Source organism: Podarcis cretensis, assembly GCF_951804945.1.
Source record: "Podarcis cretensis genome assembly, chromosome: 7".
Lineage (NCBI taxonomy): Eukaryota > Metazoa > Chordata > Lepidosauria > Squamata > Lacertidae > Podarcis > Podarcis cretensis.
Genome location: NC_137176.1, coordinates 24,483,218 through 24,498,213, shown reverse-complemented (window position 1 = coordinate 24,498,213; position 14,996 = coordinate 24,483,218). Strand labels below are relative to the sequence as shown.

General features: G+C 42.3%; 1 protein-coding gene across 7 annotated transcripts in view; it reads left to right on the top strand.

Annotated features, from left to right (window-relative positions):
• The window catches only part of PIGN (phosphatidylinositol glycan anchor biosynthesis class N), a 92,138-nt gene that overhangs the window by 18,326 nt on the left and 58,816 nt on the right, over positions 1-14,996 (top strand). For all 7 annotated transcript variants that reach the window (XM_079984929.1, XM_079984927.1, XM_079984924.1 and 4 more), the window contains 7 exons: positions 343-467; positions 1,774-1,904; positions 3,628-3,744; positions 6,025-6,065; positions 8,223-8,282; positions 9,442-9,534; positions 11,397-11,452. In XM_079984929.1, the coding sequence (XP_079841055.1) occupies positions 343-467; positions 1,774-1,904; positions 3,628-3,744; positions 6,025-6,065; positions 8,223-8,282; positions 9,442-9,534; positions 11,397-11,452 (623 nt within the window). The remainder of the gene's footprint in view (positions 1-342; positions 468-1,773; positions 1,905-3,627; positions 3,745-6,024; positions 6,066-8,222; positions 8,283-9,441; positions 9,535-11,396; positions 11,453-14,996) is intronic.

Sequence of the window (14,996 nt, the reverse complement as noted above, 5' to 3'; positions counted from 1 at the left end):
AGCTGTCCCAGAAACTCCAGCGGGTGCAGAATGCTGTAGCGAGGCTCCTCACGGGGTCTCTGCCATGGGAGCATATTCACCCAGTGCTTTTCAAGCTGCACTGGCTCCCGGTGGAGTACAGGGTCAGATTTAAGGTGCTGGTTTTGACCTCTCTGTCTTTGCTATCAGACATCTCCACCTTGCTCTGACTCTTTCCAGCAGCAAGGATCCGGGGCACTAGGACTGCTGCAGAATTCGATTTCCTGTGTACATGCTGGTGGCATCAAACAAAAATGTGAAATTTTAGAAGTTTGGATATCTGCTTGCTCTCAGGATAATTTATAACTGTCTTTTCTTATCTAGAATTTCTTCCGCTCTGCCAGAAACAACGAAACATTGCTTTCTAAACTGCACGAGCGGAAAGTTGTTTTTTTCCTGCACTTATTGGGGATAGACACAAACGGGCATGTTCATCGGCCTCATTCGAGGTACAGTGCATTAATATCTGTATTTTAAAATATAGCAGATCCCGTCAAAGTTAAGCAGCTTTAAGTGCAATTGATAGCAACGGAAGGGAGTTAAACCAGTACTTTAGAGATGCATAATTAGAACGGGGGGTAATACCCTTTCTGAAATTTAAACTTTAATATTTCCGTATCATCCATGTAAATCCCTCCTGTGATATATGTATTTAAACCTGAAATGACGACTCTGGAAAAGTAGGCAAACGTACTCATTTATGCTAATACAGCGTTTCAAGCATTTAGTTAACATATTTCATAGTGGCCTTTCTAATCGTAATGGCAGCAAACTTTTCAATGGTTCCCAAAGCAGAAAGTTAGGATCCAGGCCTGTGGTTAAGGGAGAAGCTTGGTGAGGTTTTCATGCGTCAGAGCACAGAAGGGAGTGGGGCAGAGACTGCTGTTTGAGAAAGGGGGTGAAGAAAAAGCTCCACTTTACAACTTGCAACCCCTTCCACATTTCTCAGGGCTTGCAGCCACATTTTGATGTAACTGTTGTAGGGACTCCAGCGGGCGTAGTTTAACCCTTAATTGCATTCCTAACAAAAGTCTTACGGCAATCGGTAGAACTTTAGCATCAAGCAATAACAGCTGCTGAAAACCCTGCACATAATATTTTTTTACATTTGTTTTTAAAACGAGCCGTGTTACCATTGCAGGAGATCTGCCATAACAAAAATGCCTGAAGCTGGACAATGTCTTTTTTCTGCAGAAGGCGCTACATAATTGTGGCACCGCTGTTAAGAAGGCTATACTACAGTTCCCACCATCCCTGACCACTGGTCCTGTTAGCTAGGGATGATGGGAGTTGTAGTCACAAAACAACTGGAGGGCCGAGTTTGCCTATGCCTGCTTTAGAGTCCCGAGTCCCCTCTTAGAACTAGGATTCCCAGGGCTCCTTGGGTTTATAGGCAAAGAGTCATTTTGCAATTTTACATTAGTGTTGGGAAAAGGAGAGAGTGCTAAAGAATCCGTCAGCTGAACTTTCAAATGCATCTCCAGTTGTATCATGGCTGCCTGTACCACAGGAGATAACTTTTTAAAAAACTAATTGGATAGAGTGTATTGGATCCAGATTTCTCGTGTAATTTACCAAGGGGATATTACTGATATGGAAACTAAATAGAAAACTTTAATCTTTGTTCTTGCATTTCTTTTCTTTTCCGCTTTGGTTGATCACCTTGTAACTGAAGCTCCTTGCCTTAATGAATGTCTGGATTCATTTTCTATTATAATCATGTCAAAACATTCCACTCCTTTCTCTCCTCTCCAGAGAATACAAGAACAATATTAGGAAAGTCGATGAAGGTGTAAAAGAAATTGTTTCGATGGTTGAGGATTTTTATGGAAATGATGGCAGCACAGCTTTCATCTTGACTTCAGACCATGGAATGACAGACTGGGGTGAGGATTTTGCAAACATGACCTTTTTCTTCATGTTCCTTTGCTACTAAAGTGCTGATGAACACCAAGGCTGCCTTTACCTCCCCCCCCCCCCCAATTAATCTTTCTCATGGTGATTCTCCTCAGAAGTATTAATATAACTTCAGAATGTACCCATCCACTCAAGTAGGCTTCTTAATCCAAAAGAACCCCAGATTGCTTCCCCGGTTTTAGTTAATTTATTGAAAACTCTTTGCTTTATATACGGAAATGCCAAAGATTTCCTTTTTTTCTTGGACACATTCTGTGAAGTGATAGAAAGAGAGGTCAGAGGAGAGAGGTCAAGCAGCAAAGTCTGCTTCGGTGACCCAAGCAGTAAGAAGCGTTTGATAAAGAGAGTGTCCCACTACTCAAAATGTGTTAGGAACAGAAATACTTGTGCATCTTTCTCATGTAAGGATATTGTTTGCATTTGGTTAGAATTCTTATGATTTATTACATTTGTAATCCACAGCTCAACCCAGGGCAGTATACAATAATCTATTAAAAAGGCACACGTCAACACAACCCCCTCCCAACCCCTATAAAAAAAAAATACGAAGCAAATCAGAAAATCCAGCAAAAACCTGAGACTGTGTGGTGCAGTGGTTAAAGTGCTGGACAAGGCCCTGGTAGACCGGGGTTAAAATTTCCACTCAGCCATGAAGCTCACTGGGTGACCTTTGACCAGTCACTGTCCTTCAGCCTGATCCACCTCATAGGGTTGTTGTGCAGATTAAATGGGAAGCAGGAGAAACTTGTACAGTGGTACCTCGGGTTAAGAACTTAATTCTTTCTGGAGGTCCATTCTTAACCTGAAACTGTTCTTAACCTGAGGTATCACTTTAGCTAATGGGGCCTCCCGCTGCTGCTGCACCGCTGCTGCACGATTTCTGTTCTCATCCTGAAGCAAAGTTCTTAACCTGAGGTACTATTTCTGGGTTAACGGAGTCTGTAGCCTGAAGCGTATGTAACCTGAGGCGTCTGTAACCCGAGGTACCACTGTATGTCACTTTGACCTCCTTGCAGGAAAGGTGGACTCTAAATGTAATTTCCATAAATCGGATTGAATAAATGTTGGTTACTCTATGACACCTAGAAGCAGCTAGCATAGGAGACAACAGTATTTTTGTGCTGAGGAAATTCTGCAGCCACGGTGCCCACAATAGAAAAGATACTGCTTTACATAGGGCCACCCTTGTGTGTGTGTGTGTGTGTGTGTGTGTGTGTGTGTATAAGACAGAAGCAAACCTTCAAATATCTTGATCTCAAGCCATATAGAGTTTTACAGACTAACATTAGCACCATAAATTAGCTTTGGTAGCAGGTAAGCAGTGCAGATCTTTTAGGAATAGGTATCAAACGTCCCTGCTTTACAGTGCTAGTCAAGTTGCCTGGCTGCTGTGTTTGGCAGCTTCTAGACTGTCTTCAAGGGAAGCCCCAAACGGAACACATTGCAGCAGTCTAGTCAAGAGCTTCCCATAAGCCACATGGGTACAGATGAATCAACCAAGTTTCCATATAGAAGTGCAGCATTTGACACATCCATTTCACATTAGGCGTCCTCTGAGGTTCCTGAGTGGGTAACACTAGACAAGTTCAAATGTTTTAAAAGGAACAAGCTTCAGGTTTAATGTTCTATGTTAAGGCCCATTGCAGGGGCAGCAATTCATTATGAAGTAATTCTAACTTTGTTTTCTTTTAGGGGTTCATGGGGCTGGTCATCCGTCAGAAACATTAACACCACTCGTTGCTTGGGGAGCAGGAATCAACTCTCCACAAAAAGTTGCCTCGCAACAATATGAAGACACATTTTTAAAAGGTAGATGTGTGGGCAAGGCTTTTCAGATGCAACTCGCCGGAACTCAGTTCTGGCACCTCTCAGGTGTCAATAAGGGAACAAGGGAGGGGTTCATAGTGAATTCCAGCACCTATTTTTCTAGAAAAAATAGCACTGTATGCGGGTCATATTTTTTCTGTATGCTTTTAAAATACAAGGGGTGTAATAACCTTTTCTCTTGGGGTAGTCTGCCTGGCACCATTAAGATGTTTGTTGGACCTCAATGCCTGTCAGCCCCAGCCAGGAAGGGCCGTGGTTGGAAATAATGGGAGTTGTAGTCCGGAGGGCACCATGTCCCTCATTTTATCTTCTTAGCTGCTACAGGTAAATTGGTATATTTATCAGAAAATGGAAGTCGCTTCATGGCTCCCCAGGGATATGAATGCAGGCATCTGATCCAAGCCCCCTGGACTTTACTGTGTACAGTGCTACCTCAGAACTCGAACGGCTCTGTTGCCAAATGTTTTGGCTCCCGAATGCCGAAAACCCGGAAGTAAGTGCTCCGGTTTTCGAATGTTCCTTGGAACACAAACGTCCGACATGGCTTCCACTGTGCAAAAACCTAGCTGTCGGACAGTTTGGAAGCTACGCCTCAGAACTTGAACGTTTTGGAAGTCGAACGGTCTTCTAGAATGGATTATGTTCGAGTTCCAAGGCACCATTTTACTACCAAATGCCGTTAGTAAATCATAAGATAAATTAATTCTACATTTACTTACCAGGGACTTTTTTTTAATGAGGAAACACATTTGGAGCATCCTATATAGTAGGACAATGCAGATGAGGGATAATTAATAAAAACAACAACAATAATTTATGATAAATATGATAAAATGAAAAGGCAAACAATATAACCAAGGGGCTGCGGTGTTTTATTTTAAGAGCTCAAACTGCTTCACATACATTCTTATAAAACTATCCAGAAAGTAGGGTGGGTAATTTGAACTCATGTTACTGATGGAGGAGGCCTGAGGCTGAAGAAATGTGGCCTGAGGTCAAGATATGGACAGACCCAATTGTCCACACAATCTTTTCTCCCCCCAAAACCCAGAAAATTTAGTTGTAGCTTTGCTTTGTTTTTATTTCAGCTTGGGAACTGTGGTTCAAACCATGGCTTGATCCAAAGCATTTAAATTGGCTTCATAGCATGGCATTTACCTAGCCTGTTAACCATACTTTCCCAGTTGAAATAAAAATGGGAAACTAATTATTGGAAGACTTCCTGCTTGTGTGCTGCATGCACAGCCAAAGGTTTCATTGGTATCTGCTTAGAGTGGCTAGGGAAACCCAGCCAGATCTGCAGGGTAGAAATAATTTATTATTATTATTATATTATTAAGCCCAATATATTATGTGACTCTTGGGTTGGGGTTTTCGGGTTTTTGTTGTTGTGTTGCTGTTATTGATATTAAGCTTTTATATCTTTATTTCTATTTCTTATAATGATTTACATGGAAATCGTTCAATTACAGTTGTATACCTTTTGATGTGTTTCATTTATGTGTTTATGTGTTTCATTTATGTGTTTCATTTGCTGTGTTTTTAATTATGTACAACAACAACAACAACAACAACAACAACAAATCTTTATTACAATCGTAGACCAGCATAAGGAGGGAGGGGTACAATCATTTAAAATCTAAAAACGTTTGTTTGTTTGTTTTTAAACTAAACTAAAGGAGTTAAAACAGAAAGTATATATAAAAGTCTATAAGAATCCAAAAGAAGCTAAGGGAGTCTAAAAGAAGGGTTAGGAACATTAGACAAGAGTGAAAGAGCGTAAAAGGTTAGTATATATATAAGACTACAGCTATCAATCTACAGAGCACTCTTAATATGAGTGCTCATTATATCTAGTTTATGGCACAGATTTAATTATGTAAAATCTTTTGAGTATGGTTTGATGTATGGAAAAGTGGCATACAAATTAAAACTTGTGGATAGGAGCAGGGTAGGATCTTAAAGTGGCTCGAAGTTTTATGCCTCAGACTTCATTTTCAAAACTTGATACATCGGTAAGTAGTTAAAATTTGTCTTTCTGTGGCTTTAAAAAGGTGAAATAATTTACTTTAAGTAAATTTCTTAGATTTTTGTTCTGAGGCAAAGCATGACTCTCGTTTCAGCAGCAAAAAAGTGTGTTATGGAGCAGAAGAGACCAACAACTCATTAAGCCTCAAAGGGCTTATTTCCCCCTCAGATCTGTTTGTGTTGGTTAGGCCTGTGTCGCAAATGGTCTTTAATTCTCTGTTTATCCTTTTGTAGATTGGAAACTGGAGACCTTAAAGCGGCAAGATGTCAACCAGGTACCTTACAGCTGGTTAACATTTGTCTTTAATTTAAGCTACCACAAGACATGCAGGTGGGAGAATGATTTATGGGGATAGCAAAAACATTTTTTAAAAAATAGCCAGGTAATTTGATTTTATTTGTTCTGATCAATATGGAACTGGGCAGGCATGACAACATTTTCAATATGCTAACTGGAGGGAAGAGATTGAAAGCATGCCGAACACTTCCTTTCCCTTTTGTGGGCAAAACTCCGCCTCAGTTCCATCACACCTATGGCATAATGTTACTGTCGGCCAGCACTAACGCTATAATCAGGATCACCCTTAACACTCAGAGTTTGTAACTGGGTTTGCAAACCCTTCTAACGGGGCAACTCATGGAACATTTATTTAATGTTTTGTTGTGTTTTCTATATATGTATGCTGGCAGCTTCCCCGAGTGGCTGAGGCAGCCCAGTCAGATGGGCAGGGTACAAATTAATTATTATTATTATTATTATTATTATAAGATGAGTACATCATTCCAGTCAGAGTTCTCGTTTTCCATAGTGTTTCCCCCTAACATAATGTCACAATGTATGGTTGCATAGAATTTGTTTAAACAAGCAAAAGCTCTGGAGAACTCAAGATTTGAACAAAGCTTGACTCATTGCCTAGGTTGGGCATGTTCAAAGTCCATTTTGGGGACCTCATCCGGCCCCTGTGGCAGTTTAAGCTCAACAACTTTGGTCGGTCCTCACGCATGTTCACTTCATCAAATCTGGCCCTCTTTGAAAAAAGGTTTGGGCAACCCTAGCCTAGGTCATATTATTTTATCTCTTGCTTTCTTCTTACTCTTGCAAAAAAACACACAAACCTCCACTGCAATCTTTCCCTTTAACGGACTAAGCTTTTGTTCTTTATATATGACATTGATTGTCTGCTGCTGCTGTACACCTGTATTGAACCTACTGCATGGAACTGTACTAAAAGCTGGTAAAAGGTAAAGGTAAAGGGACCCCTGACCATTAGGTCCAGTCGTGGACGACTCTGGGGTTGCGGCGCTCATCTTGCTCTATAGGCCGAGGGAGCCAGCATACAGCTTCCGGGTCATGTGGCCAGCATGACTAAGCCGCTTCTGGCGAACCAGAGCAGCGCACGGAAATGCCGTTTACCTTCCCGCTGGAGCGGTACCTATTTATCTACGTGCACTTTGATGTGCTTTTGAACTGCTAGGTTGGCAGGAGCTGATAGTCTTTCAATTAATAAAATTGTGCTCTAATGAATTGTAAAAACGAAAAGAGAAAGATGGCTACCTCAGTGGCTCAGATCAGAATCAGCATGCTGCTGAATGCCAGCTGCTGAGGAACGACTGTGGGCGAGAGCTATTGCCTTCACATCTTGCTTATCGTTTTTGCAGAGGCTCATTGTGGGATGCTGAATGCTGGACTGGAGAGCAGAGCCCTTGCTACTTTTCCCATTGCACAGCCACAGTTAGAAGATTGAGAACATTATGTCTGCAAAGGTCCTAAGCAGCATTCAGTCCTAGTGCGTCCTTGATCGCCTTGTGCCTGCCTCCCCCCGCCAAAAGCACAGAGCCCCTCTTGTTCCAGGCATTACGTGACGTTTGTCTCCCTTCTGTACTGACCTACATTTCAATTTTCCTAAAAGCAGTAAAACGTGGACAGTATTATTTCGAAGACCTAAAGTCTGCAGCAAGTTTTAAAGGACCTCACACTTTGTTTATATCAAAACGGATTTTTCAACTTTGTAATTTTACAGTCGGGACGCAGGTGGCACTGTGGGTTAAACCACAGAGCCTAGGGCTTGCCGATCAGAAGGTTGGCAGTTCGAATCCCCGCAACGGGGTGAGCTCCCGTTGCTCGGTCCCTGCTCCTGCCAACCTAGCAGTTCGAAAGCACGTCAAAGTGTAAGTAGATAAATAGGTACCGCTCTGACGGGAAGGTAAACGGCGTTTCCGTGCGCTGCTCTGGTTTCGCCAGAAGCAGCTTAGTCATGCTGGCCACATGACCCAGAAGCTGTACGCCGGCTCCCTCAGCCAGTAAAGCGAGATAAGCTCTGCAACCCCAGAGTCGTCTGCGACTGGACCTAATGGTCAGGGGTCCCTTTACCTTTACTAATTTTACAGCACTTCGCTTCACAGCCTTAAACTGAGTGTCTTTTTCTCCGCAGGCTGATATAGCACCGCTGATGGCTTCTCTTATTGGAGTCCCTTTCCCCCTGAACTCTGTGGTAAGATGCATGCTAGTTGTTGGGTTTTTTCTTCTTCTCCTGGTTATGCAATTAGAATCCTTGATTGGGGAAGCCTCCAGTGGGGAAGGGATGCAAGAGTCGGAGGATGCTAGAGAGAGCTGCAACACCGAGCCTGAGCAAAGCGGGGAGGAGGCAGGTCCCCCTTTGCCCACGCCCTCTCTGCGCAGTCGGTTTACGAGCAGAGAGGGGAGGTGTAGGATGGGGGTCAAAAGACTGCTCTGCTGGGGAAAGTTTAAGGACAGCCCACTCCCAGATTCTGCTAGTGACTGAGCAGACTTGGAATTGAGACGTTCTGCGCTGTGAATGTTTTGCACAGATAATAAAGCCTTGAAAAGACCAGTGGCGGTCTTGCCTGTTCCCTCTCGAGCAACCACGCCGGCACACATAAAACAACCCTTGCAAGGAAAAATGGGGGCATAAATATTTTTAATAAATAAACTTAACCATATCACCAGTGGCGGAGCCAGTGTGGTGTAGTGTTCTGGTGGTGTAGGGTTCATGTCTCCGCTCCTCCACATGCAGCTGCTGGGTGACCTTGGGCAAATCACACTTCTTTGAAGTCTCTCAGCCTCACTCACCTCACAGAGTGTTTGTTGTAGGGGAGGAAGGGAAAGGAGAATGTTAGCCGCTTTGAGACTCCTTTGGGTAGTGATAAAGTGGGATATCAAATCCAAACTCTTCTTCTTCTTCTTCATGCTCCGGCACCAGGGGGTGGAGAGCAGGCGGGGGCGTGGCTGGCATGCATCCTGGGGGCGTGGTGCATGTCAGTTAAGCATGTTGCTCTCTCTTTTTGTGATGGGTCAGCGCGATGCCAGTGGTGTGGGGTCATGGGGCCATGGGGAAGGGGAGAGACTGGTAGGTGAGATCCTGCTGCCCTTCGGTATATAATGACTTGGTACTGTAGAGTAGCAATTTCTCTTTCCCCGCAGAAACTGCTTACATGTTTTTCTAGTCTTGGCTTCATCGGATCTTCGAATTGTAGAGGATTATCTAGTCCAACTTTTTGCAATGCAGGAATATGCAGCTGTCCCTTACGGGGATCAAACCTGCAATCTTGGTGTTATCAGCACCACACTCTTAACCAACTGAGCTATCCACAATGTGTCCATAAAACATGGGTTATTGGTGCCTTTTTCAGGGGAGTCTACCTCTGGAGTACCTGAACAACACTGCTCATTTTAAAGCAGAGAGTATGTTTACGAATGCTGCTCAGATTCTTGAACAATTTAAGGTAAATGAAATATTGCTCAAATGCAAACGTTACACGTCTTTCTAAATACATGCAGTGGAAAAATAACTTATAAAAGCTATTACAGTGGAGAGAGCGAGAGTGCACATTTAAATACTTAAGACTGCAATTTAAAACGATAAAAGAATTTTTCTAAGATGTTGAATTTATAAATAAGAAGCAGCAGCATCAAGTAATTTTAGTTTAAATCCCTGCATCTGTTTTTTACTGTAACAGCTTGATACTTTTCATTGACTTAAGGAGAAATGTAAATATTTCATGATACTTGTGGTATTGTGTATAATACTGTATAATACTGTATTAGAATGAGGAGTTTAAGGGATAAACTCTGGCTTGCCAGTGTGAATTGTTGCCACTGAAAGCAATGCATTCTACCAGCGGGGTCAGATGGGTCCTGGAATTGAATTCCAATCTCGCTAATGACTATTGCTGGCAATCCTCAAAGTGTTCTGCTGGCACGGGTCCTATTCAAGCAACTGGGACTTGAATCGCCAGCATTTGCAGAGTTGGGGTTTGCATTTCCTCTTCAGCCGGGTTTGGAACATTCCCGTTACAATCTGTGCATATGGCTTCTGGTACATGCCAAAGAAAGCAGAAAAACCAAATGTTCCCAAACTCAAGCCATTCATCTGTTTCAGACCAAGAGACCAGCTCCCATAGGTGCCTATCTGCTCTTTAAGGTCATTAAAAGAGGACCTCTTACGTGTCTGAAGTATGTTTCATTGCAACGAAGGAGGGGGCCTTCTTACAAAATGTGCCTAGATTTTGAAACTCCTCCTGAACCCGGCTAACGTTGTGCACCCTTCTTGTTTGCTTGTTGGATTTCAACTTCTATCACCCTTGGCTGTTGGCCATGCTGTCTAGGGCTGATGGGAGTTGCGAGTCCACCAGCATCTGTATCTAGTTTGTGGTGTGAATTTTAGCCTCTCTGAATGTTTAGGAAGCGCAGGATATAGATAGATAGATAGATAGATAGATAGATAGATAGACAGATGATAGATAGATATACAGTCGTACCTTGGAAGTCAAACGGAATCCGTTCTGGAAATCCATTCGACTTCCAAAGCATTTGGAAACCAAAGCGCAGCTTCTGATTGGCTGCAGGAAGCTCCTGCAGCCAATCGGAAGCCCCATCAGATGTTCGGCTTCCAAAAGAACGTTCGAAAACCGGAACACTCACTTCTGGGTTTCGATCGCAAGGCACGACACACTCTCTCTCTCTCTCTCTCTCTCTCTCTCTCTCTCTCTGTGTATCTATCTGGATGAGAGTGGGTCCCACAAGAATGGTCTGCTCCTGGACATCTATACTGAGGGGAAGGCATAAGTTGCTGCTCCTGGTTCTTATGCCTCTCTTTGGGTACATTTTTGGACTATATTGCTCCTAGATGTCTTCACTTGAGGAGTCAGAACCAGGTATAACACGGATTTTCTCGGACACCACCAGAGCAAATTAAATTTGGGTTTATCCATTATCGGAAAGAAAGCTGGTGTAGGTGTAACCTTAGTCAATCTCTAAAGAGACCTGTAGTGATCCACTCAAAGGACCCTGAGGTAATGCTCATTGTGCCTCTCCAAGCTCCTCCCTTCTCAAACCATATATATGAATCCTTCTCCCCCACTGGCTGTGTTTAGGGCTGCACACTTACCTGGGAGTAAGCCTCACCGAACAGTGAGGCTTGCATCTGAGGAAACATGCTCAGGCTGCATTTAAAAAAATTAAAAAAAAAAAATCCTGTGTATGATAGATGCAGAAGGTTGGCATGCATCTCCATATTTTTCGTAATTCATTTCCTTAACAGTATACTGTACACTGCTTTTTGTTTAAACCTGTCGTTTTTTCTCAGATTAAGATGGCACAGAAGAAGAAAAGCACACTCTCATTCCTGTTTTCACCATTCAAGTAAGGGTGTCCTCAATGTTACTGTGTTTCCTTAATGACATTTTTTTAAAATCTCTTTGCTTTTCTGTCAGATACTGATGATAAAGGAATAACCGGACTGATAGGGATATTTACAGAGCAGTTATGGCTGCGTGGGATCAGTGCTTGGATTGAGAAAATGTAAACACTTAAAAGCAGAGCTAGGTGGGCCCAATATGATGTAAATAATTATGACATGGTGGAGTGTTGTGAGGATAAATATTTAGAGGAGGTCATGAATATCAATGCCAGCTGCAGGCTTACCCCAGTTTACTCCTGATTTTATTATCAATTGCCATGGAGAGTAGGAGAAGATAGACCCGAGTTGTTGGCTCAGGAGGATGGCTTGAGGAAGTGGACTGTGATACTCAGAAAAGGGAAAACTGAGCAAGCGTAATACTCACTGCTCCTGTCTCTATCCCCCTCTAGAGATGGGAGATAAATTACTAGGGGACTGTGTAGCTGACATCTGCTTCCTATTTACAGCAAACAATTTAATCCTGCTTTTTCCAAGTATTTTGCGACACCAGCCAATAAGACCATAAGAGCGTAGTACAGACGTCGTCAATTAAAACCACTCTAAATTAAAAGAACCACAGAAATGATTGAGTGCTACCAGGTCCCTGTTGGAAGAAGAGGGGTTTTGTGAACATTTAATGATGCGCTGTTCAGAAAGAAGGAAAGCTGTGGCAGCAAATGACTCTTTGCTGTTTACTGTTCTAATATGCTGCAAAGACATAACAGGCAGCAGTGCCTGTTGGCCAGACCTCAGTTGCTGAGTGGGCTTCTTGGAACGTATGGCCATATCTATAGTAAAGCATATTCTAAAGAAGAATGACCAGAATTACAACTCGGAATGAGTGCTCAGAATTCTCATAACAGTTCCTTTAACTCCCTCTGAGAACTATGGTCCGCAGGACTTTTTGTGGAGAAGAGATACGGTAATTTATAAAGCAGTTTTCCTTTGTAGTGAACATATTCCCTACAGTCAGCACTTTGAGTATCTCTCTGAATTTTAATAAAGGAGGGGGGGGGGACCAAACTAAAATGTACAAAATAGCCCCACCCACATACATTCCTGATCAAAACAAAATAAAAAAATTCCTTCCAGTAGCACCTTAAAGACCAACTAAGTTAGTTCTTGGTATGAGCTTTCGTGTGCATACACACGAAAGCTCATACCAAGAACTAACTTATTGGTCTTTAAGGTGCTACTGGAAGGAATTTTTAAGGTGCTACTGGAAGGAATTTTTTTATTTTGTTTTGACTATGGCAGACCAACACGGCTACCTATCTGTAACTGGAATTCCTGATCAAGGAAGTGAAGCTGTCATAGAATTCACATTCATAGAATCCTAGAGTTAGAAGAGACCCTGAGGATCATCTAGTCTAGGATCTTTATTTATTTAATGTGTTATCTGCTGGATCCTCTCCCCCAAAGTCCCTCTGGTCCCAAAGAGATGAACAAGTAGCCTGCAGACCACTGTTAGAATAAAAACAGCGACCAAGATATTTTTCTTAGCGTTATTGCATGCAGTGCTTATATCACAAGAGTGCTATGCATGCATTAGGTCAGTCAGCCTAACAATAACCTTGTAAGGTAGATCAATATTTTTATCCCCATGTTTCAGTGGAGCCAGGCTGAAAGTTTGTAGTGAATGGCTTGCCTCAGGCCATCATCATCATCATCTAGTGCAGTGTTTCCCAACCTTGGGCCTCCAGCTGTTTTTGGACTACAACTCCCATCATCCCTAGCTAGCAAGACCAGTGGTCAGGGATGATGGGAATTGTAGTTCAAAAACAGCTGGAGGCCCAAGGTTGGGAAACACTGATCTAGTGAGCTCTTCTTGTCCAAGATAGGGATTGAATTTGGGAGTGTCCCTTGTTCAACTCCCTGTCTCTTAACCACTACATTCCTCTAGGCCATGGGTAGGCAAACTAAGGCCTGGGGGATCTGGCCCAGTCGTCTTCTAAATCCGGCCCATGGACAGTCTGGGATGTTTTTACATGAGTAGAACGTGTCCTTTTATTTAAAATGCATCTCTGGGTTATTTGTGGGGCATAGGAATTCATTCATCCCCCCCAAATACAATCCGGCCCCCCACAAGATCTGAGGGACAGTGGACTGGCCCCCTGCTGAAAAAGTTTGCTGACCCCTGCTCTAGGCTATGTTCTTACTAAATATGCCAAAAGCCTTAGCTTTCTATCTATCCTTGATCTTTGCATAAAGGGCTAAAGCCTTAAACAGCTTGTTTTTTTCATTTATTTTATTTCACGAAATGTACGGGTATACACCATTCGATTTTTAAAACAACAACAACCCCCAAAGTGGTTTACAAAAAACAACAACAACCAATAGTACTATTGGTAAGAACAATTAAGATAGCTATTTAAGACATTCAAAAGATTAAAACCAGCAAGTAACTAAAAACAACAACACTGTACACATGTTTACCTGTTTTTCACCGGAACAGCTTTTTTATTTTTATGCATGCTTGGCCTTTGCAACATGGAGAGTTTACTTTAAATTATTATTTGTGGCAATCTTCTCCTGCATCCCTCATTAAGCCCCGTTCACTCGAAAGTGTCTTGCATCACGTCTTTTAGGCCTTGAGGCTAAAGTTGCTATTTCTAGTCCCTGCTGAATTCTTCTGACTCTGCTGCAATGTTAGCCAGAGGAGTTGCTGTAGATCACATTTTTTCCTCCCTCTGGCCTTTAATTGACCCTGACTCTTTAATTTATTTACATGCAAAGTACATAAGTGTGCAAATTCTCTCTTCCCAGCCTTATAAAAAATAATCTGCTTTGTTGTCATGAGCCGCTTAGATATTTCATCTCACCAATTTATGCCCATTGAGAAACTTGCTTCTTTTAATGTGTGTGTTTTAAGTAAGGGGGTTAGAAACAAACTCATGTTTATGGTAGTATGTGCTAAGCACAGATTTCCCACTTTCAAATTGTTGGGTTTGTTTGTTTTTACGTGTTTTATAAGGTTTAGTGACATCCCACCCCACAGGAAGAAAGCCGTATCTGCAGAGATGGCCTCATTCAAAAGAGCTATTCATCAATAGCCAGACTGAACTCTTGTTATGGTTCTTCATTTTCATCACAGACTTGGTGTCTGAACTGTCAATTTCTCTTTTCTTTATTGGGAGACATGAATGATGTGGTGGAAATATTAATTTTGTCATGTATATTCCCAGTGAGAGCTACTAACTTCCCCTAAGGGACAATTTACAAGCCTTTGCACAATTAGTGCTGTTTAGTTACATAATTAATTGTTCTTACACAGGAACGATGTTGTTTATATTCTTGTAACGAAACAGATTCCCCTCCACCCTCCCATTGTTGACGATAAGCTTCTACAGTTTTCGAGGCTATAATCTCAAGCCTCTTGGGCTTGCTCAGTATTACATCGGTGCAGTGATCTGTAAGATGCAGTGAGCATCCATTCAAACCTCACAGATTTTCATTCTTGTTGCCTACACATACAGTGGTACCTCTACTTACATTCACCTCCGGTTA